The 23,191-nt window shown below is 52.3% G+C and overlaps 1 protein-coding gene across 1 annotated transcript; it reads left to right on the plus strand.

The window, feature by feature from the left end:
• Window positions 1-4,644: 4,644 nt before the first annotated feature.
• On the plus strand, window positions 4,645-23,151 carry LOC125918284 (tyrosine-protein kinase ABL1; the record flags this gene model as incomplete). The annotated part of the gene is made up of 5 exons (XM_049624298.1): window positions 4,645-4,861; window positions 5,423-5,718; window positions 13,913-14,185; window positions 21,770-21,854; window positions 22,681-23,151. Coding segments are annotated over 5 exons (1,053 nt in total), but the record flags the coding sequence as incomplete, so codon positions are not given.
• Window positions 23,152-23,191: the final 40 nt, after the last annotated feature.

Genomic DNA, 23,191 nt, shown 5'->3' on the forward strand with positions numbered 1-23,191 from the left:
TTTGAGGGATCTGTTTTATAGATTTCTGAATTACAGAGATTCCTTGAACTGGAGGGTAATAGTGAAAGGCCCACAGAGGAAATAAGAATAAACAACAAGGGTTTAAAGAATTGCATGTGAGCAAAAGGAGAGGGAGTGTTTATCACGCCTGACACACCCTGCCCCCTCCCGCCCCCCCTCCCCTCCCCTCCCCTCCCCTCCCCTCCCCACTGAAGGAGAGCCCACTCGGCTCTGTACTCACAGAGCAAACCGAGGCCTTGGGCACCAGCACCTACAGGAAGGTGGGAAGCTTCCCAGGGATGTTTTCCCTGGAGGTGAAATCGCTCCCCTCGGGTCTGTGAAGTAGCCTCACGGGCCCCTGAAGGTCACCAACATTTTACTTCTCTTCCTGTTTGCCCTTGGTGGGTGCAGGGGCAGCCCCTGGCCGTCTAGACCAGATACGCCTTATCTGAGAATCTTCCGTAAACATTTTTGATCACTGACTCACAACTTTAAGAAAGGATTATTTTTGTATAAGAAGATCTTTAACTTGTACTTTAAAGACCCAAGCCATTTTCTTAGAATACTTAGAATATTTACTTAGAAATAAGTTAAGCAGGCATGGGCCCGAGCATGAGCGCAGGAGAAGGGCGGGGGGGGGGGGGGGGGCACAGAATCCGAAGCAGGCTCCAGGCTCTGAGCTGTCAGCATAGAGCCTATGTGGGGTTCATACTCATGAACCATGAGATCATGTGACTGGAGCCGAAGTTGGATGCTTAGCCGACTGAGCCACCCAGGCACCCCAACAGATGCTGAAATTTCTTTCCCAAGACTTAACAATAGCCAAAAGATCCATTGGAAGAACAGAAAAGGGGAGCTGTTTTGGACATCTTTCTTGAATGAAGCTTCGGAGCTTCTTTAAGGGTCCGACTTCCTGACAGTGGGCCTGGCAGAAAGTCCCCGCATTAAGCCAGGAAGGTTTAAGTACATTCTGCAGTGTTGGCCTTGTGAGCTGTGATCATTTGTAAGGTTGACGAGCACAGTTCACTATGAAATGAAGCAAGGAACTTGGCATCTATGCATTGTGAGTCAATTTTGACATCAGCCTGGATGGGGAATTGACTGGAAGGTTTTGGTGTCGGACTGTGGCTACACTTCAGTGTCTCCATCCAGAGGCGTGCGTGGGCATTACTTCCCTTTGGGCTTCGGCCATAAATTTGTGGAATGGAGTAAGAACTAGGGAGGAAAACGGAGAGACTGCCTTGGATTTCCTGACGTCCTGGTGAATCAAAAAGCAGTGGGAGGCCCTTTCCTTCCTGACAAAGGGCTCATCCCCTCGCGAGAAATTCCCAGCGTCCGTCTCCCTGTCGGGGACAGTCCCTCTTGAACCCTGACTTGAAATCCACAGGCAGCCCTGGGCGAGTATCGGCCTTCTGCCTCTTCCAGGTGTTTTCCAGGCCACTTCCCCCTGATTATGTAACTTTGATCAAATCCAGATGCTGCAGAATGTTTGATAGAAGAGGTCAAATGGCATTTGAGAAGAAAAGCGTTTCTGTATTCATGACTTGGGTTTAATTTCCTGTGTGGGCCTGGTCTGCCAGAGTTGTGTGCTCATGGCCGCGAGGTTGGGACTCCAGAGGGAGGTGCACAAATGTTTTTCCAGGACAGCACGAGGAGATTCCTCCTCCCCCAGGGTTCTTTTTCAGGTTAGATGATCAATTATGGAAGTGTCAGCTGGCTTCTACTTACGATGGCCGTTTCTCTATTTTTGTCACTGTTTTCTGAAAACAACCCACATCCATTGTGAGAAATGAGCCAAAATACAGAAAAGAATAAAGAAAATGTTATATGTTTGTAATCCTACCCCCCCCCACCCCCACCCCTTGTCAACTACTGTTCACAGTTTGGTGCAATTCCTTCCGTACTTCGTTCAGTTTTTACAAAATTGGGATCACGCTGCAAATGACAGGTTGTAGTATGAGCACTTAATGCATTATTACGAGTATGTTCCCAAGCCAGTAGTAGTTTTTTTGTAAAAATATCTTGAATGATGTTCTGAATGTATTCTGTATTACGGATGGACCACAAACTAACTTATCTTTTATTGACAGATACCTTGTACTTCTCTTTTTCTGTGCTGTTATTTCAAAATTAGCATATAGAGGGGCACCCGAGTGGTTCAGTCAGTTACACTTCCGACTTGACTTCGGCTCAGGTTCGTGCACACGCTCGCTTTCTCTCTCTTTCTCAAAAATAAACACTTAAGAAATGTTAAAAACAATCAGTATCTAGAAATAATCATGTGGGTCTCGGGATAATTGCTGGAGGTAGATCAAAGGTTATGGAATTATTTAGAGATTCGATTTGTATTTCCAGTTGCCCTCCTAACGTGTCTAGCGCTTTCTACAGCAGCCGCTAGCTTTGCATGAGAGTTGCATTTCAAGCCTTACACCGACTTAGCCTCAAGAAAATGGATCTGCCCATTTGATGAAGACTTTGCATTTCTTTGATTATTAGCCAGGCCTAACTCGCTTCCCAAGTTTAATGGTAATTTAAATTTCCTGTGAATTGCTTATTCATGCTTTGGTCCATTCCTCCCTCCTCCTCCTCCCTCCCCCACCCCCCCAGTGGAGGATTTATCTTGTTCTGTCGATATGTAAGCGTTCTTTCACGTTAAGAATCCTGAGGCTCGTGGTGTTACTTAATATAACCACAATGGAAGCTCTTTGGACTCGCTTCCACGTGACCGACTTGTTGGGTTGACCATCATGCTCTTGCTTCCTGTAACACCTGCCTCCCCAGTGCCCGGGACCCATGGGATAGGGCAGCCAACCCCGCCACTCCGCTGCCGCTTACTGCTCTTGGCCACACCCAGAGCCCCTTGTGTTTCTTTCCACGTCTCTTGATTTCAGATACGCTTGTTGTTTTAATTACTTGTTCAACATGAAACCAGTGAAATGCAGTTGTAGGAAGAGAATTGTACCTGTGAACTTCAGATGGACGCCTCAGACATAGTCAGTAGAGACGGGTGGTTTTATTTTATTTTATTTTTTTTTTAACATTTATTTTATTTTTGAGACAGAGAGAGACAGAGCATGAATGGGGGAGGGTCAGAGAGAGGGAGACACAGAATCTGAAACAGGCTCCAGGCTCTGGGCTGTCAGCACAGAGCCCGTCGCGGGGCTTGAACTCACAGACCGCGAGATCATGACCTGAGCCAAAGTCGGCCGCTTATCCGACTGAGCCACCCAAGCGCCCCGAGACGGGTGGTTTTAAACGTTGCTACCTGACCGGGTGAGAGTGAGCCAGTCGTAAGCCAATAGATGGCATATGGCTCCCATTTCTCCCCCAGCCTGCAGCAAGCTGAAGCTGGGAATGTGCTTCGCACGTGCCCACCCTCGAAAGGACAGGCCTTGTCCCCGCAGAGTCAAGGCCAGCAAACCAACATGCATTCAGGTGGGGGTGGGAGATCCCACATCTTTGAAAAAGATAATTTTCTGCTTTTAACTAGCTTTTTTTGGTTAATTGATCAGTCCCCCATCACGATTGTGCTAGGTGTGCCTTTAGAGCCCCTATGAACACTCAAGAGAATGGGGGCCCAGCCCATCACCAAGGCTTCTAAGAAATGGCAGTGTTACAAGACCCTCTTCCTTGAAATGATCTTTGCCCTCATGATTCATGAAATGAGACGACCAAACAGTAATGACAGAATTTGGGATTTACTCTTTTAGCAAATACAGTTCCTAAAGGTTTACTTCAGTCAGGAGTACAAAAAGCTAGCATCGAAAGACCCTCGTTTTTCATGTTGTATCGGTTCATTACAACGAGATATAAAAAAAAATTTTTTATGTTTATTTATTTTTGAGAGTGAGAGCAAGAGAGAGCTTGAGTGGGGGAGGAGCAGAGAGAAAGGGAGACACAGAATCTGAAGCAGGCTCCGAGCTGTCAGCACTGATGTGGGGCTCAAACCCACGAACCATGAGGTCATGATCTGAGCCAAAGTCAGATATTTAACCAACTGAGCTCCCCACCACCCACCCCCCCTCCAGGCGTCCTCTGTTTTTTTTTCTTTTTTTTTAAGTTTTTTTTTTTTTTTAAGTTTTTTTTATTTATTTTGAGAATGAGAGAGATGCAGGGTAGAGGGGCAGAGAGAGAGAGTCCCAAGCAGGCTCTGCTTTCCGTTTTTTTTTTGTTTTTTTGTTTTTTTTTGCAACGTTTTTTATTTATTTTTGGGACAGAGAGAGACAGAGCATGAACGGGGGAGGGGCAGAGAGAGAGGGAGACACAGAATCGGAAACAGGCTCCAGGCTCCGAGCCGTCAGTCCAGAGCCTGACGCGGGGCTCGAACTCACGGACCGCGAGATCGTGACCTGGCTGAAGTCGGACGCTTAACCGACTGCGCCACCCAGGCGCCCCTGCTTTCCGTTTTTAACTGAGTTCGTTTTGAATGAATGAGTTTAAAAAGCTGAAGCTATTTAGGAACAGTAATTGCCACCTTGGAAGGAAAATGCTTGATGCTTTTCACAAGGTTTGGGGAAGGAAGGGTCCGTTTTTATTCTACGGCCTTTCTTATTAATACAAAATGCGTGTGGATGTTATGAAATAAATTAGAAAAGTATAATGATGGAAGCAGACTGTTTTTGCTCCTGAGAATGAAATTAATTTTTTCCCCCACCTCTTCCTGTTCCTTTCTTCTTTTCTCTTCCAGAAGCCCTTCAGAGGCCAGTAGCGTCTGACTTTGAGCCCCAAGGTCTGAGCGAAGCAGCTCGTTGGAACTCCAAGGAAAACCTTCTTGCTGGTCCCAGTGAAAATGACCCCAACCTTTTTGTTGCACTGTATGATTTTGTGGCCAGTGGGGATAACACCCTAAGCATCACTAAAGGTAAAAGGGCCACAGACCAAATGGGGGGTTGCAAGAGACAGAAATCAGGGGAAACTGGGGCTTGACTGAATACCCCTTCACTGACTGAAAGAGCAGCTTTAAAGTTGGAGTGCAGGGAGGTCCCAAAAAAAAGCCCAGCATCTTTATAAGAGAGCCACTTTTCCTAAAGGAGAAGAGTTCCTATATGAGAAGTCCTTAGAAAACGCACATCCCCTATTTCATAGTGAAAGGGACACATGGGCCAGACACGGAAAACACTTTTATTTTTATTTTTATTTTTATTTTTTTAAGAAAAAGTATCTTTTCCCTAAAAAACGTCCTTATGTTAGGAACAGAACACTTGGGCAACGCAGCGTGTATTATTTACGAAAACCGAGGCTGTGTATTTCTCTGCATGTTCTGTATTCTTCCACGGACCCACAAATGCGTATATTTATGCGGATTTGTTCCAGCGAAGCAGGTAGTTAGGAATTTGGAGACGTTTTAGTAATCCTATAAGAATACATGGGAATGAACAAAGCCAGCGTTGGAAGCTGATGTCTGGTTTGATTCTCTTCCAAGGTGAAAAGCTCCGGGTTCTGGGCTACAACCACAATGGGGAATGGTGCGAGGCCCAGACCAAAAATGGCCAAGGGTGGGTCCCGAGCAACTACATCACGCCAGTCAACAGTCTGGAGAAACATTCCTGGTACCACGGGCCCGTGTCCCGCAACGCCGCCGAGTACCTGCTGAGCAGCGGGATCAACGGCAGCTTCTTGGTGCGGGAGAGCGAGAGCAGCCCCGGCCAGAGGTCCATCTCGCTGAGATACGAAGGGAGGGTGTACCACTACAGGATCAACACCGCTTCCGATGGCAAGGTAGGGGCCCCCAGACGGGGCAGCTGACCAGCTGGGGGTGGTGCGTGGGGATGGGCGGCTAGCCTTTGGCCAGGACGACCCAGAGCTCCTGCCACTGGGGTCGAGAAGTTACCGCGGCAAAGCTCAACCGGGAAAATGCTCGAAGACGGCCTCTTCAGGGGACCGCAGGCGTCGTTCCGGTAGCCTGTGAAAGCCCTTCTGTCGAGGACTGATCACGTGATGTGATAAGTCCATGGGCCCGGGGCGGCCCTGTGCCTGTCCTGCTGGGGTTTTGTGGTTAGCTGTTTCATAAGACGGGGAATTACCTGTTGGTTCTTGGACGCACTGCTTGTAAGATATTAAGTCTCTTCCTTTTTAAAAAATCTATCGTGGTAGCAGTTCATCTCCAGTGGGTGAAGTTGCAGTAAATAGATAGGTACTTTTAGGGTAAAAGGCCCCTTAAGAGCACTTCCCCCAAATGAGTACATGACATTCTTCCTACAGATAAGATCACGTGTGTATGTGTCTACATGCGGATACATACATACACACACACAGGTTTTAAACAAAAATGAGATCGCATCATCATATCAAGAGGTTTCCAAACCCAGATTGTAGTTTTTGGGTTTTTTGTTTGTTTTTTAATGTTCGTTTTTGAGGGAGAGACTATGCCAGCAGGAGAGGGGCAGAGAGAGAGGGAGACACAGAAACCCAAGCAGGCTCCAGGCTCTGAGCTCTCAGCACAGAGCCCCATGTGAGGCTCAAGCTTGTGAACTGTGAGATCATGACCTGAGCCGAAGTCAGGCGCTTAACCGACTGAGCCACCCAGGCACCTCTGTTTTTAAGTTTATGTATTTTGAGAGAGACAGAGACAGTAGGGGAGGGGCAGAGAGGGAGAAAGAGAATCACCAGCAGGCTCCGTGCTGCCAGTGCAGAGCCTGACACGGGACTCGAACCCATGAACCGTGAGATCGTGTGACCTGCGCCGAAACCAAGAGTCGGACACCTAACTGACTGAGCCACCTGGGCACCCCCTCACTTGTAGTTTTGTAAGAGTTGATATATGTGGTTTTGTGATCTTTATATGAACACTACTTAAGAGTCCATGAAGGGATGGGGGGGATTAACATTTTCTGGGGTCCTGCTGTTGGCCGCTGCATTTTTCAGTCTCATTTAAACTTCACCTCAGGGGGCGCCTGGGTGGCTCAGTTGGTTGAGCATGCGACATTGGCTCAGGTCGTGATCTCCCAGTTTGTGGGTTCGAGCCCCACGTCAGGCTCTGTGTTGACAGCTCACAGCCTGGAGCCTGCTTCGGATTCTGTCTCATTCTCTCTCTGCCCCTCCTCTGCTCATCTCTGCCTCTCAAAAATAAATAAATGCAAAAAAAATAAAAAATAAACTTCACCTCAGTCCTCGGGGCAGAGGTTGCTGTGGACTACGGCATTTTTGCATTAAGGAGATGGGAACTTAAGAGGGAGAACATGTCTTGCCTGGAATCACATCCTACGTGATCGATGGAACCAGGCTCGGGCCCTGCTATAGACCCTGCTACACTCTGCCAGTGTCGAGGGCAGAGGTAGCAGATTATCGGGCTGGGTCTAGATGCCGGATGTGTTTTTTAAATGACACGTAATGTGTGCACATGTTTAAAAAAAAAAAAAAAAAAGAACATGGGGCGCCTGGGTGGCTCGGTCAGTTAAGCGCGTCCGACTTCGGCTCAGGTCATGATCTCACGGTCCGTGAGTTCGAGCCCCGCGTCGGGCTCTGTGCTGACCGCTCAGAGCCTGGAGCCTCTTTCGGATTCTGTGTCTCCCTCTCTCTCTGCCCCTCCCCTGTTCATGCTCTGTCTCTGTCTGTCTCAAAAATAAATAAACATTAAAAAAAAAATTAAAAAAGAGCAAAATGAATTAGAGTGGGAAATAATTCCGTCTCCTAATTCCATTCCCCTCCCCAGGGCCCCCCCCCCCCCCAACCGTGACCAGTTTCTTTCAGAGTTCCCCAGTACAGGTTTACGTTTAAAAAAGCACAAATGATGCAAACTCCTCACTGGTCTGCATCTTGCTTTTCCCACCTAGTAATATTTTTTGAAGATTGCTTTCCTGCAGCGCATTTAGAGCCATCTCATTCTTACTAATGAATGCCTCGCGCGGATGGACCATCGTTCACTGAAGCAGTCCCCTGGGGGTTGAGTTTTAGGTGGTTTCCAATCTTTGGCTGTTGTAAATAACACGAGGTGGCTTTCACACCTTTAAAAAAAAAATAATGTTGGCACACTGTATGAAAACATTTACAGTAGCACCCAGTCCTCACTGGTAACAGAAGATTCTTGAAACCCTACTTACCCTCGCTAGAGGTGATGCACTCTTGGTATTTTGTATTCCATTCAGTTCGGTTTCATTTTCTTTAAAAGTTCTGGCCAGAATCCCCTCAATTTATTTCGTAGACCCCCTAGTGGGTCACATCCTGCGGTTTGAACATATCGCACATACTTTGTTTTGGGTATAAGTGTATGCGAAGTAAGTTGCTGGAACTGATTGAAGGTTCTGTGCATTCAGTACTTGCGTAGATGTTGGGGCGCCTGGGTGGCTCAGTCGGTTGAGTGTCCGACTTCGGCTCGGGTCATGATCTCGCGGTTGATGAGTTTGAGCCCCGCGTCGGGCTCTGTGCTGACAGCTCGGAGCCCGGAGCCCGCTTCAGATTCTGTGTCTCTCTCTCTCTCTCTGCCTCTACCCCACTCACAATCTGTCTCTGTCTCAAAAATAAATGAACATTTAAAAAAAAAAAATTTATGTGGGTGTTGTCAGATTACCTCCCGTAGAAATTGGACAGATGTGTTTCCTCCCCTTGCTTCTGGTGAGACCTGCGGCCTCTATGAGAAATGTAGGAGGGCTTGTGTCCCTCCGCCTCATCAACACTGTGTTTAGCAGGCTCGTGGAAACCTCTGTCCCGGATGGGCCACGACGGTCTCTCGTAACGTGTAACGTACGCGCATCGTGTTTTGAGGGATCCCTGTACCATTTACTAAATTCATCTTTTCCTGCATGTTTGAAATATACCAGATTAGCTTATGCATTTTGGGTCTGTCGATCTGCTCTCTGTTCTCTTCCCATACCAGAATTAAAGTACGTTTCAGTGTGGGGTAGGGCTGGGCCCCTCCTCCTAACCCTCTTAGCATTTTTATGGCTCTCCTCACCCAAAACGAATGCATGTATATTTCTCTTTTTCACATTCTTCTCTGTTGTCTTTCGCGCACATCCCAAAGTCTTCTGGCCGAAGTCCTTACTGCTGCTACCTGGTGCTTTTCGTGACAGCAGAGGTTTGTACAGGAGCACAGGGGCTTGCTGATGCGTGACCACAGACCGGCCCTATCAGCTTGTGTTTTGGGGCCTCGTCCTACCCCGGATGTGGAGCTGGGTCCTTCCATTCTGCGAGGGTGCATTCCAGGGTGGCGGGCCCTGTGAAACCGTGCCTTCAGACCACAAGGGTTCCTCTGTAGTGAATTAGAAGAGCAGAGCACCCCGCCCGTGAGGGAGGTGATCTCCCGGAGCTGACAGCTTGCTTCCCATCGGTGCTGTTTATCCAGCGGTAATCAGTTGAGGTCTGTGCTGCTCGGGGTCCCGGTTTCTCCCCCCCGGAGTTGTTTAATCAGGCATCCTAGGAACAGATTCGGGCAGGCATGATCTAGTTTGACGACTCATGAGCCGCCGGTTGGTCCAAAATACTGTTCAGAGGGAGAGAGTAAGGCCTGCGTGTGGGATACATGATTCAGGGAATTTGAGAGGCGTCCGATGAGGATGCCAACCCGTCGGTCGAAAAGCCGGCCAGGGGTGTGCCAGGGGCTCCTTTCATTCCGGGTTGGAGCACAGGGAGCTCATTCGACCGGGCGGTGTCCGTCACTGGGCGCCTCACCCGAGCGTGCTGGGCCTCCTGCCGTCTTCCCTCCCTGGCAGAGACCCCTCCCTGGCAGAGACCCCTCCCTTCAGCTGTCCGAGCACCTGGAGACGGCTCAGCCCCCGGGGTTATCGGGCCGGCCATCTGCGGAGGCGCCTCTCTGTGAGGCCTGCACTTGAGGGGCTGTGTCGGGTGGGATCATGTTCCTGGAATGAGGGGAACAGCGTCAGAGGTAGTGGGGGCGGTATCACAGCCACGCATGAGACCGTGTGGCTCGGCCCTGAAAAAAAAAAGAACTCACATAGCAGAGCCTTGATGCAATCCTTTTTGGATTTCTGAGGGGAAAATTTAAGGTCGGTAGGAGGGACGGGCCGGGGTTGCATAAGTTTAATTCTTATTTTCAAACAGCTAATCTTCACACAACGACTGAATATGGCAGACTCTTCTGCAAGGCCCCAAAAGATTTCTTTGGTGCCTCCGCCCTCTTGGCTCTGGACTGCTGCTGTTGTCATGTTCCTAAGCCTCGACAGCAGTTGTGGCCGGCCAGTCGGCCCCGGGGCTCGGGGAGCTTCGAGCTGGACTCTTGCACGGGCCGCACCAAACCGAGCCATCGCCGCTCCTAGGACTCTTGACAGTCTGGAGACCCCCATGTACCCTGGGGTCAGAGTGTCGCGCTCTGTGCTTTCTCCGAGCTCCCTGCCAGCTCAGTGGAGTCAAGGGCGCATTCCTCTCCGCCAGCCCCCTGCCTGGATCATTTTTAGTTCTGGCTATTTGTGTCTGCACTTTATTTACTTCTGTGGGATGCCACTGTCAGGTTCCACAATTCCTTGTAGCCCTTGATAGAGTCTGTCCTTTTCTTCAAAGAAGTTCCCAGGCGACGCTTATTGTCACGGTCTGCCGAAGTGACAGGTTCAGGTTGACAGGAATGGAATTTGGGCTTAAGCTTTAGCAGAGGTGGCAGGACGGGCCAACCGCGCAACCTCTTGAGTTTTTAAGATTTACCCACCCTGGCGGTGGCTTGGCAGGTGCAGGCATTCCGGGGAAAAGCCTGCTAACACGTGGCTGACTTGCCCTTCGTCCGGGAGACTCGGAGCATTATTAAGTCCTGCTTAATTAGTAAGTCTTGCCTTCCTGCTGGACTCTGGAAGCTCCCAGGCCAGGCTGCCTGTAACCTGTAACCAGTACCTCCCGGGTGGGACTCCGGGGTCTGAGGCCCCTAAAGGGGGCACAGGACTAAGCGCTGATAAGCCTGGCCGTGTGGCTGTCAGGAGGAAAAGCTGTTTCTGGTGAGCTGATTTGACAGGTCCTATCTTTGGGGTTCCTGTGCGATCAGGAAGAGGCCCAGTCTCGGCTGAGCAGCCAGAGTGTTTATGTGATCAGGTGCGCAGGATAAAGACATGCCATTCATGATGCTAATTTCACTTTCTTCTCTGAACGTCTTGATGCTAATTTCACTTTCTTTGATCGGGCCATGAATTCCTGATGCAGACCACCCAGCTCACTAGCAGAATGCGCGGAACTCAGAACTAACCAGAAGGAAGCCTCCAGACTTGACTGTTAGAAGATGGTCGTGCACTGCGCTGGGAAGGGAGAGTAGTTTTAATATTTAATAAGTGTCGGTATGTAAATTTTATGCTGACAGATGAACTCTAAGTCACAGGGTCTGTACATTTAATTACAGAAAAGGATAAAGTGGGTGTGAGCAGCGAAACCTCCCGAAACTCTGAAATCTCTAGCAGGAAGAGCCTGTGAGGGAATCAAAGGGGACCAAGCACAAATTCTGCATAAACGAGGGCTTGGGGAGCCATTAGCATTCTGGGTGGTTGAGGGAACTCCATCCTCGGGTTGGAGAGCACTCCTTGCAAGCTGCCGGGGAGAAGGGGAGAAGTAGGTAATGAGCCTTGCTCCCAGGTGACCTGCGCCCCCCCCCCCCCCCCCCCGGGGGGGCGGGCGGGGGGGGGGGGGCGGCCCCTGCCGGGGGGGGGGGGGGGGGGGGGGCGGGCTTGGATTCCAGGGAGCACTTCTTCCCTCTTGTCTACACTCCACGGTAGCGAAAACAGCTGCCCCGAAACAGGACGGCTTGGAACACTTGGCACCTGCAGTGAGGTAGTTGGACAACTGACAGATGTTTCCAGAGAGGGGTGGGATTAGGGGCTGTCCCCACATCCCACTCGGCCCTGCCCACTGACAGGTATGCCAAGGACGTCACCGTGTGGACGCCACCGTGTGGCTCGGGGCAAGCTCCCAGGCTGGCAGTGCCTGTGCTCCCTGCCTCCTCCCAACACCTTCGTGCGCCCTGAGCACAACTCCTCACGTGTCCCTAGAGCCGTTCACTCAGAGTCAGGTTCTCGGTGGGGCCTCCTGGTGGGCCTTCTCCTCACCCTGAAAGGTCCTGCCATTGGGGGGCACCGTCTTGCAGAGGGACGAGTCCCCCAGAGCTAGAGGCTCTTTCTCGACAGTTCTTGGGTTGCTCAAGAATTTTGTTTCGCTAGGATTGCAACCAAAAGAGTGTAAATTACAAACCCCTAAGTCAGAGTTGGCCACTGGCTCGCCTGAGTTTTAAAACTCTGTCATCTCCCCAAGTGATAAAGAATCCTATTTACCCTCTCGAGGGTTGCAAATGGCATCGACTCATGCATTCGTTAATATTTTCTTCTTTGAAAATACTTTAATTCTTTCCTATTACAAACTTACAGAAAGTGGTGGGGAGCCTCCCATAACCGACAGCCAAGGCCTTGGGCTGCTGTGTGCTTCAGGCTTTTTCTTCCGTTTTCTGTTTCCACCCCACCCCCCCTTCTGTTTTTAGGTAATCAAGATACTACAGCTATAGGTGAGTCCTGTTCCCTTTTCGTCTTCCTGCCCCAGGCATCACCGCTCTTTCAAACCCGCGTTCCTCCTCCGTCTCTGTAGTCAGGGCAAGTCTTACGAACACCTAGTCATGATTTTTAGTGTCCTTTCCCCCTTCCCACACTCGTTGGCTGCCCTTCATGAGCTGGTAGGTTCACTGATCCCTTGTCTGCCTGGAGCCGATGTCCTGTGTGGATTGCAACGTGGGAATTGTTTAATGTGGAAGCACTCCCTCACCGCCTCCCTGAAACGAACAAAAAAAAAAAGAAGAAGAAAGATAGCTGTCACCATCACTACTTGCTGTCTGTCAGCTGCTCTTTTCCCTTCCTTTCCTGTGTGTTCAGACGAGAACCACACGTGGACGGGTTGTGTGCACTGGTGTCTATAATCTTTCTCCTCCCTTCCCCACGGCGGAGGAGGCTGTGTGGCCCTTGTGCACCCCCGATCCATTCCTGGCATGGGCTGACCAGGGGCACCCATGGTGGCATCCAGCTGGGGTTTGCAAGCCTTGGCCTCTGGTGCTCCTTAGCCCAGATCGAGGGAGTGAGAATGAGAAAGAGATTTTTGTTTTGTTTAGTGATTTCCATCTCGGGTCACCGTTTAGATCTGGGTAATTATATAACTATAAGTAATAATTCTAGGTTTCAGGTAATAAGTGTAATTTTAAACAATTACTTTCTTGGGGCACCTGGGTGGCTCAGTCAGTTAAGCATCCAACTTCGGCCTAGGTCATGATCTCACAGTTCATGGGTTCGAGCCCCACATCTGGCTCCGTGCTGACAGCTCAGAGCCTGGACCCTGCTTCGGATTCTGTGTCTGCCTCTCTCTGTCTCTCTCTCTGCCCTTCTCCCGCTCAGGTTTTGTCTCTCAAAAATAAATAAACGTTAAAAAAAAACTAAAAACAAAAAAAAAAAAAAACTTTCTTTTTTAGTCTGCAAATACTAAGTTCTGCTCTTCGTTAATGTAATCAACAGGCATTTATTTAGTGCCTATTATGTGCTCATTTCTTGTTCTCCACACTGGGGATCCAGGATAAAAACAGACCACTTAGGGCTTTGCTCTCAAGAAGCTGACATTCTAGAAGGTGTTGACAGACAGGAAGTAATCCAGCAGATAAACAGGGACCGATCAGCCAGCGGTAAGTATAATGCAGAGAAGGAAGGAAGGTGATTTGATGACTAGTGCTGGGTGATGACTAGGTCCAGTGGCACAGTGACAGTGACATTTACCCTGGGCTCGGAATGGTAAGGGAGACCCAGGCGTATGATGATTAAGTGGCCGAAGGATTTCAGGCAGAGGGAGCAGCAGGTGCAAAGGCCCTGAGGCATTTTATTGTATCTTTCTGCTTCAAGTAAATTACAGCACGTGTCGAGGAGCACAGTCTAAGTGATTTTCTGCACACTCACTTAGGCTCAGCAGAGGTGTCTGGGTGTGTGTGTGTCTGTGGGCTGAAGGCTGTGCTGTCTGTTTCCCTCAGCTCTACGTCTCCTCAGAGAGCCGCTTCAACACTTTGGCGGAGTTGGTTCATCATCACTCGACTGTGGCGGACGGGCTCATCACCACTCTCCATTACCCAGCCCCCAAGCGCAACAAGCCCACCGTCTACGGCGTGTCCCCCAACTACGACAAGTGGGAGATGGAACGCACGGACATCACCATGAAGCACAAGCTGGGAGGCGGCCAGTACGGAGAGGTGTACGAGGGCGTGTGGAAGAAATACAGCCTGACGGTGGCCGTGAAGACCTTGAAGGTAGGTCTGGGGCTGCCGCCGCGGCTCGCGGCCGAACACGGTTCGTTGCTGCCGGTGGGCAGCCCAGGAAGGGCCTCTGCAGGCCTCGGCCGACCTCTTCCGACGGGTTCAGTCCCCCTCCCAGACTCCGTGCCTCCACGTAGGGCGAGTGCTGAGACACGCTGTGGTTTTTGGTGTAAAAAGATTAGTCATTCGGAGAAGTTTTTTCATTCCATGGCAAGAATCTTTTAAAGCCGTGGGTTTCCGTCCTGTCCGTGTGGCCTTTGAATCACTTCCTATTGAGAAGCAGGAGAAGGAGGGGAAAAGCTGTGAGTTTTGAAAGAAGGGGATTTAACCAAAATGCGTTGGACTCTCCAGTGGATGTTTGTTGGCAGATCTGAAAGGCAAGCGCGTTGGGCGTTCCTGGCAGGTTCCATCCAGTTCTGTGTAGTGTGAGTCCCGACTGCTGGAAATGGGAGCGGACGAAGGCACGAAGGGAACGTCAGGGCTTCTGACTCGGGTTCCGGGCCATCGTTCTCTCGTCTGCACTAACACACGGTGTTCGTAGTTTCTGGGCGGGGTTTGAAGTTCTTTGAAACCTTGAGGCCAAGCAGCGGGTTTCATCTGGGGCCCTCGGCCTTCAGGATGTGATCTGAGCTTTTTACCTGTGGCCAGAGCGTCCCCTAGCGTTGACCTGTGCCATTTGCACTTGCTGTAAGCGAACCGATTACCCTGACAACCACGCGGAGGCTGAGGGGAGGCCCTCCTGTAGCCGTTGGACAAGAAGAAGGGAAACATCCACCCGGCTGGAGGAAGGGACCCCGGCGCGCACACGCTTCTCAGGAGCCCGTCGGGCACGTGCTTGGAAACCCGGGCAGCCAGATCGCTTGCCTTTCAGGGACTCTGTTACTTACCTGCCGCCTGTGCTCAGAGGTGCAGCAAAGTGGAAATTACAGTTTCTGGCTCGTGTAAAGTGATGCTTCAGAGAAAGACTAGCAGTCTGCAGTTCTAGAAAACAAGGGTGCCTCCTGGCGCTCATATTGAACATACCCCGTTAGACCAGCCCTTGGAGCAGGACTGACGCTTGTGTGTTTTGGGTCGGGGGGCGGATAGCGTGGTTTGGGGTCACTTGAGGACTCCTGGATACTTTCCAGACATGATTTTTTAAAAACTCAATAAACACTTAGCGAGACCCTCGTTTCTGCTTGCCAGACCCTGGGCTTAGCCCTAGGGTTGTAAGAATAGAGTTCTGCACCTCAGGCCAGCCTAGGTAGGTAGAACAGCGCAGTTAGGAGGAGAGACGGGCAATGGCAGAACCTGCAGCGTGGGGTGACCGGGGCCCGAGGCAGGAGCGAGGCGCCCTCACACCGCACAGGAATGAGGTGGGGGTCGGGGGGGACTGGTGAGCTCCCCATGGTGGGGAGAAAGTGCAGGGTGGGTTGGTGCCAGAGTAGAGGAGCGGAGGCCTGGACAGAGGCGGAGGGCATAGAGCCCACGGTAAGTCACGGAGGCTACAGAGCCGGGAACCTTCTCCTGGCGGCAGTGGGGCGCAGTGAAGAGTCTGATCCGCAGGAATAAGGTGATTGGATATGCGCTGCACCGGCCGCTGCCCCGTCCCCCCACCCCCAGACCAGGCAAGTCCAGGGAGAGGCGTGTGCTTGTGCTCAGTGTCCCGATCTGGTGCAGGGCTGAACACCAGGCTGGCCTCCGGGCCTTGACCAGCTTGAGAAACTGTTAAAGGCCCGGGCATCACCCACACGCTTGCCAGTATTTGCACACGTGAAACAAAGAGGAACAAAAGCACAGAATTCCTGGTTTCCACCCAGCAAGGCTTGTTTGAAAACGTTAGAAAGAGGGAGAGTTTGCACTACTCGAAGCGTGGGGAGGACACAGTCCAGCAGCTGACGCTGTGACCTTGGTTCCTGAGCTGCCGCCAGGGAGTCAGGGTAGGGCGCCTCCCGGAGGGACTTGTCTGGCAGTGGTGGCTTTCTTGTACCCGCAAATCAGACTTATCGGGAAGTTGGGTGCCTTTTAGAGTCTATTTCTCTAATGATACACTACTAAACTTTTTTTTTTTATACTTTTAACGGTTTTCCCCAAGAGCCTTATTACAGTCCTACAGCTGGTAAAAAAGTACAGAATCCAGTTGTGTGGATTTCTCGGAGTCGTCACCCCAGGTGATAGCTAATTAGGGAAAAGGGAAAGCGTCAGATTCTAGAGATGTGTCAACCCGAAATACAGTACTGGGCAAGTGCGAAGTAAATTATCCCTTCTTCCTCCTCCTCGGCATAAGGCACATCTCTACAATAGGGTTCCCGCTTGTCCAGTAAGATTGATAGTACTATTTGGGGCATTTATCGCCCCTGGAGAGGTTGAGAACCTTGAGTGGGTTCTAAATGACAGTTATGGTTACTGTTCATTGAGCTCTTACTATGGGCCTGCAGTCTGAGTGCCCCGCTCCGTGTGTAGCATCTCACTTAATCCTCACAGACACCTTGTAAGGGAAGGGCCTGCCTGTCACTGCCATTTCAGGCTTGAGGAACGTGCAGTGCGGGCGGGCCAGGTAACTGGCCTGGTGTTACCCGCTGGGGAGCCGCAGACCCGGGGTTCCGGCCCAGACATCCTGCCCCAAAGCCCAGCTCCTTTCTTCTCCTCCTTTCCTTAATCGTCATTCCAGTTCTCACCCCTCGCACACCATGCAAAATACGTCAACCACAGTCATGCGTCTTAGACAACTCCCATCCCCATCCCCTCCCCCCATTCACTTCCCCTCGGGTGGCCTCTAGATCTCCCTTGCTCTTCAGGAGGACGCTTTGGAAAGCCCTGGCAGCTCTTGGCACCAGACCCCAGCCGGGCACCTGAGTCTCAGTCTGCTCCCCACCATCCCCTGGTCCGTCCCATCCTGCCTGTTTTGTGTCGCTGGCCCCTCAGAGGGCAGAGGCAGACCCTCTTGAAGCAGCAGGGGGTGGCAAGACCCTGCTTTAACCCGGACTCTGTGTTGATCCACCAGGCAGCGAGCGTTGGGTCCTGTACCTTCAGGGCCCGAGACCAGAAAACGGGAGACAGGAGGGTGCTAGGCTGACCCCTATGGGCGGGAAACTGGAATTACAGCAAAGGCCACCGACTGGACCTGCTAGTTTGAATTTTGACATTATTCACCAGGTCCTAGGCTTAACTTTACCTGCGTGTGATCAATGCTAAAGGTGGGATGTGCCTGAGAGAAACAACCGTCCGGTACAGGGAAGTCCCACGTTTCAAATGAGCTGTATTCCAGAAGTTTGTTTATGAGCCCCCCTTTTCTTCCTATGAAGCCGTTCTGAAAGTCCTAGAATCGGGGAAAGACTGCTCTCGATCTAATGTGGCATTGGGATTGGCTCCTAAGCTCCTGACAGACTTACCGTTAGAAAAGTGGAAGATAACGTTGATGAAAAACGTTAAGGCTTAAATTCTTTACCTGTTTTTTGAATAGGTAACGTATGCACACAGTATCCTCCCCCCTGGATTTTTGTGCCCTTCCGGAAGTAGTCCACGTGTGGGTGTCCCTTCTAGCCGTAGGGCAGCATGCTGTGGACACTGCCCTGCACCTCCTAGTGGCCACCCCACGTAGCTCGGCACCCGTTCCACATCGGTATACGCACGGGGGTCTTGCTTTCGCGTGGATGTCTTCTGGCGTCTAGCAGCCTTCAGCGGGCATTTGTGTCCTTTCCGGTACTTTGCCGTTACAGACCGTGCCCCAGGGGTTCTCCCCGTTGGCCGTGAGGAGACTGTCCCGGTGCCAGTTTGCACGCGGCCAGCCGTGCCGAGAGAGTGCCTCCGTTGCCCTGCCCCGCCAGCCTGTTTTGGTTGGGGTTTTGTTTGTGGTGTTTTCCCCCCAGGCAGTTGGTTCTACTAGAGAGCTGCAGAAATGAGCAGAGAAGCAAGGGCTCCAGGATGGCCCTGGACGGTCGCACGCGCTGGCTCTCTGACTTCTGAGGGGGCTGGGCGTCAGGGAGAGAGGCCGCGCGACCTGGAACCCACCGTTGCGCGCTCTCGCGGCGGGTTCTGTTCTGGCCGTGGGCTGGATACACCTGCGAACCCGAAGGCCCGAGTTCTGGGGGCTTGGTGTGCGGTTGTTTCCGTGGACCTGGCGGGTGAACCGCCTTCCTCGGTCTGGCTCCGAAGTTCGGCCCCATCTCTGCAGCCCCGTCTCTGGCAGGTGCGGGATGCTGCTTCCCTGGGGTCTTAACCTTGCTCCCCTGCCACTTGGTTGAGAACCAGGGAGCGAGGGGGAAACGGACCTCTTAGCCCCTCCCCCTGGGGACTTGGTCCCTGCTGAGACTCAGGGGGGCACCCGTGGAACACTGAGCCGCCGATGTCTTCGTTATGCCGGAGAATACCTTCACTTGGGGGCGAGGCCAGGGAGCAAAAAGGGTGAATGAAGCTGGTTAGAAAACCAGAAAAACACGGGGCGCCTGGGTGGCGCAGTCGGTTAAGCGTCCGACTTCAGCCAGGTCACAATCTCACGGTCCGTGAGTTCGAGCCCCGAGTCAGGCTCTGGGCTGATGGCTCGGAGCCTGGAGCCTGTTTCCGATTCTGTGTCTCCCTCTCTCTCTGCCCCTCCCCCGTTCATGCTCTGTCTCTCTCTGTCCCAAAAATAAATAAAAAACGTTGAAAAAAAAAAAAAAGAAAGAAAACCAGAAAAACAGAAGATGTTGGGTCCAGAGAGTGCCTATTTGTGACACGACGAAAACGGCCGGCTTCTCAGCCGTGTTCGTTACAGTAAAAGCGGGTCCTGCCGGCTGAGTGCTGCCCGCGTCTGGGCGCGGTGCTCGGGACTCTGCACACGAGGCAGATGCTGCTGTTTTCCCGGTGTGTAGACGGGACCTTGTTCAGAGACCTCTCTTCTCTGGCGTGTGAATAACCGAGCTCTGTACGTGGTCACACAGCGGCAGGGCTCGATCCACGTAGCTCTGAAGCCATCCTTCTAACCACCCCTGTACCGGCCAGGCCTTCGTGTGCATCTGGGCCAGGCCAGTCGGTCCCCATGAGGAGAGCCGGCCGACCCACCTGACTTCCAACGGACAAGGCCGAAACTCCGCGTTCACTCAGTGGTGCTTTCACCCTAATTATCTGTGTTCATTTTACTCCGTACGTGGAAGATGTCTCTTTGAAAAGATGACGGAGGGGCGCGTGGGTGGCTCAGTCGGTTGAGCATCCGGCTTCGGCTCAGGTCATGATCTCGCGGTTTGTGAGTTCGAGCCCCGCATCGGGCTCTGTGCTGACAGCCTGGGGCCTGCTTCGGATTCTGTGTCCCCCTCTGTCTCTCTGCCCCTCCCCTGCTTGCGCTCTGTCTCTCTCTGTCTTTCAAAAATGAATAAACGTTGAAAAAAAAGAAAGAGTTTAAATGAAAGGAAAGGAGCATAACAGGATAGTTTCCCGGTTAACACAGCTACTAGAAGAGAATGCTGCTGGTAGTGGCAGCTGTAGGTTGAACCCGGCCGGATTCCACCAGGGGGAGACAAATTCACGCCGATTGCCCTGAAAGAAAAAAACAAGGAATTATTTATACCATCCACACGTGTGTGTGAGTGTGTAGGAATGAGGGGGAAGACAAAAAGACGGGCAAAAAGAGGAGAGGGATGGCTCCGAAAGCCGTATCGTTGTTCTCACGTGTCTACGCCTCTCAAGATCTAGAACGTGGTTCTTCTAGAAAAGCGACAGGAGCCATCAGAGCCCACGATCTCTGTGAGATGGTTTCACTGTGCGGAGTTGGTTATTGTGGTGCTTGAAAAGAAGGAAAGCTCCACTTGCCCAGAAAGCTTTATTTGAGAGCTGCGTCGTGAACCTCCTGTTGGCCAGGCGAGGCTCTTGAGGCCCCCGGTCCCTACGTGAGCAGCATCGTCTCGGCGGATTCCAGAAGGCTTCCCAGCCTTTGACGGCAGCGCGTCACCCGGTGTTTCAGACACGCCAACGGCATGCTCTGCGGAGCGTGTTAAGGAGCAGAGAGGACTCCCAAGAATCGAACAGCCAGCGGAGCGGTGGCAGGGATGAGTTCTTGCCCTCCATACGGCTTGACACGGAGACTACCTACGATGTCTCATTGACATCAGAGCAGCCCACGATTTTTAAAGAGCAGCCAATTGCATCTGAGTTTCAGCCTCCGAGAGCCCTAGACTAAGTGATAATGGGCTGACACGTATCCTCAGCGGTCACGCTCCGCTTGTAGACATGATTGGCCGCAGCGGGAACGTGCTGAGTAGAGGTTGACCTGTCCTCTGGAAATCTCCACGTGCAGGGGCAAGAATGGCGCGGCCACCGGGAGGCTGCAGTTGGGACCCTTTGAGTGCTCTGCCTCCTGAAGGGGCAGGCACGACCTGGAAGGTTCCACCTTGAAAATAAGCCTGATGAAGCTTTGCTCTTGGGCGACTCTAGTTTTCCAGGCGTTCACTCCCCATCTGCCACGCAGTCTTTCTCTCCGGGCAGACGTGGACTCCGTGTTGAAACTCGGAGGGTGGTGTCCTGCCTGTCTCGTTGGCCTTCGTGGCCAGGCTCTCGCACGCACGCGGGCCACGCCATTGGCCACCCGCTGGCTTCTGGTCTCGGCAGTCAGAGGACAGTGGGTTCTTTAAGTCCTAAAGAGGTTTGCCTGATGCAGGCCACAGCAAGCCTCCCGTGTAACGGGGCCAACTGTGGTGTGCGGGGCCAGGGGCAAGGCCCCCTCGAGTTGAGCCCCCACCCAGAGCACGTGAGATGGGGGGATAGCATCACGTTTGCTCTGGGCGTTTGCTAATATTCTTTGTCTCTGCGTGGCGTTCAGATACGGTGAACTTGCTAGAATATGACATCTCTGACGATACCCGTGAATCCGTCGTCAGGGGGGCTGCTGGGGAGGATTATTGTAGAACCCGTAAATCGACCCGGTGGATAGTGGTGATTGCTTCGTTGAGACCCCCATAGCTCTGCATTTCGGGCATCCTCTGTGGTACAGAGTGTTTTGAGGTGGTATTCTTCTTTAGGATAGTATCGTTTTGTGTCAGGGTCTCTTCCATTAAATTGGGTACATTTCTGATTCTTCAGGTGATACATATATATATATTTTTTTAATGTTAAGTGTTTTAGGACTCCTTGGAAACCAGCTCTTCTTTAGGGAAATAGAACTATCCTCTGCATAGCAGCCCCCAGAAGCAAGTTGCCAACATATATTTATTGTTGGGGAAAACTCTTCTTTTTTTTTTTTTTTTCAATGTTTTTTTTATTTTTGAGAGACAGAGTGTGAGCAGGGGAGGGGCAGAGAGAGAGGGAGACCCAGAATCCGAAGCAGGCTCCAGGCCCCGAGCCGTCAGCACAGAGCCTGATGCAGGGCTCGAACCCACGGACCGTGAGATCATGACCCGAGCCGAAGTCGGACGCTCAACCGACGGAGCCACCCCCGCGCCCCATCAAAGGGGAAAATTCTTTACGCCACGGGGGGCAGTAATCGATCCACTGCAGGCATCGTGCAGGTCGGCCCTGGCGAACCGGGGTGGTTGTCGGTCGAGGCTCCAATTGGTACTAACTGTTCAAGCCGTGCTTTCCTGCTCGAACACTTTCTTTGCTGAGACAACTTCCTCCCCTTTTCTCCCCCAGGAGGACACCATGGAGGTGGAAGAGTTCTTGAAAGAAGCCGCAGTGATGAAGGAGATCAAGCACCCCAACCTCGTGCAGTTGCTGGGTGAGTGAGCTCTCAAGAGACGGCCTCTCTCTTACGCCCCCTGGGGTGATGCGGGCGCTATGACAGAGGAGGGGAACGCGTCTGACGTGGACGTCTGTCCTCTGGCGACACTCGGCCCGTGGTGGCAAGGAGGCCGATGCGGGATGGCGTGTGTGTGGACGGAATAGGCCGTTGCTTTAAGTGGAGACCCCAAAGTCGTCCGGTGCAAATCTCAGCCGGCCTCTGAGACCAGAGGTTTCGAGAGTCCCTTCGCTGCAGTTCTCCCGTGAGCAGACGTCGCCACGTGGGGGTGACGTGGGCTGTGGGGTGTGCACCTGACCTTCGCTTCTGCGCTCGGTGGCGGCGTCTTCTGTTCGAGTTCAGGGGCTCGAGAGGAAGAAAAGAGCGTGGCCACCTCCCTCCCACAGGAACACATCACAAGCCACGAGTGCTTGGGACCGTATTAGACGTCGGGCCCCAGACTTTGGGGCAGACACAGAACGTGTTTCGGGAGCTCTTTTCTTTCATTTTCTTTTCTGTTTTTTAATTTTTTTTTTTTTTATGTTTATTTTTGAGAGAGGGGCACGGAGTGTGAGCGGGGGAGGGGCAGAGCGAGAAGGAGACACGCAGCATCCGAAGCAGAGGCTCCGGGCTCCCGAGCCGTCAGCACGGAGCCCGACGCGGGGCTCGAACTCGTGAATGACGAGATCGTGACCCGAGCCGAAATCGGACGCTTAACCGACCGAACCCCCCCCCGCCAGGCGCCCCTCAGGGCTCCTTTTCTGGTGCTTGTGCAGTCGGGAGCAGAGCGGCCCCCCGAAGCCCTCAATGTCTGTCTTGTTGGCAGGGGTCTGTACCCGGGAGCCCCCGTTCTATATAATCACTGAGTTCATGACCTATGGGAACCTGCTGGATTACCTGCGGGAGTGTAACCGGCAGGAGGTGAACGCTGTGGTGCTGCTGTATATGGCCACGCAGATCTCGTCAGCCATGGAGTACCTGGAGAAGAAGAACTTCATCCACAGGTAGGGGCCTGGCGGAGCAGCCCTCCTCGCGGCGCCGCGGAGCGGGCGTGGGGCCCGGGCAGCCTCCTCCACGAAGCTCCAGCCCACAGGGCGTGAGGGCTCAGCCTCTCGCCTCAGCGCCGGCGGCACGTCGGACGCTGGAACAGAGGCAGACGCCGGGTTCCTGACTTTGCCAGCTCCGGGCGCGCGTCTGGGCCCACGGGGCAGTGGATCCCTGCGGTAAGAAACACTTCCCTCGGGAGCATCTTGGACTGAGCGGAATATCCAGCGAAGCCCCTCAGAGGCGTCCGTGCTCCCCGGGGAGGCAGAGCGCTCGGTGTCACCAGGAGTGAC

This window comes from Panthera uncia, unplaced genomic scaffold (genome assembly GCF_023721935.1).
Source record: "Panthera uncia isolate 11264 unplaced genomic scaffold, Puncia_PCG_1.0 HiC_scaffold_638, whole genome shotgun sequence".
NCBI lineage: Eukaryota > Metazoa > Chordata > Mammalia > Carnivora > Felidae > Panthera > Panthera uncia.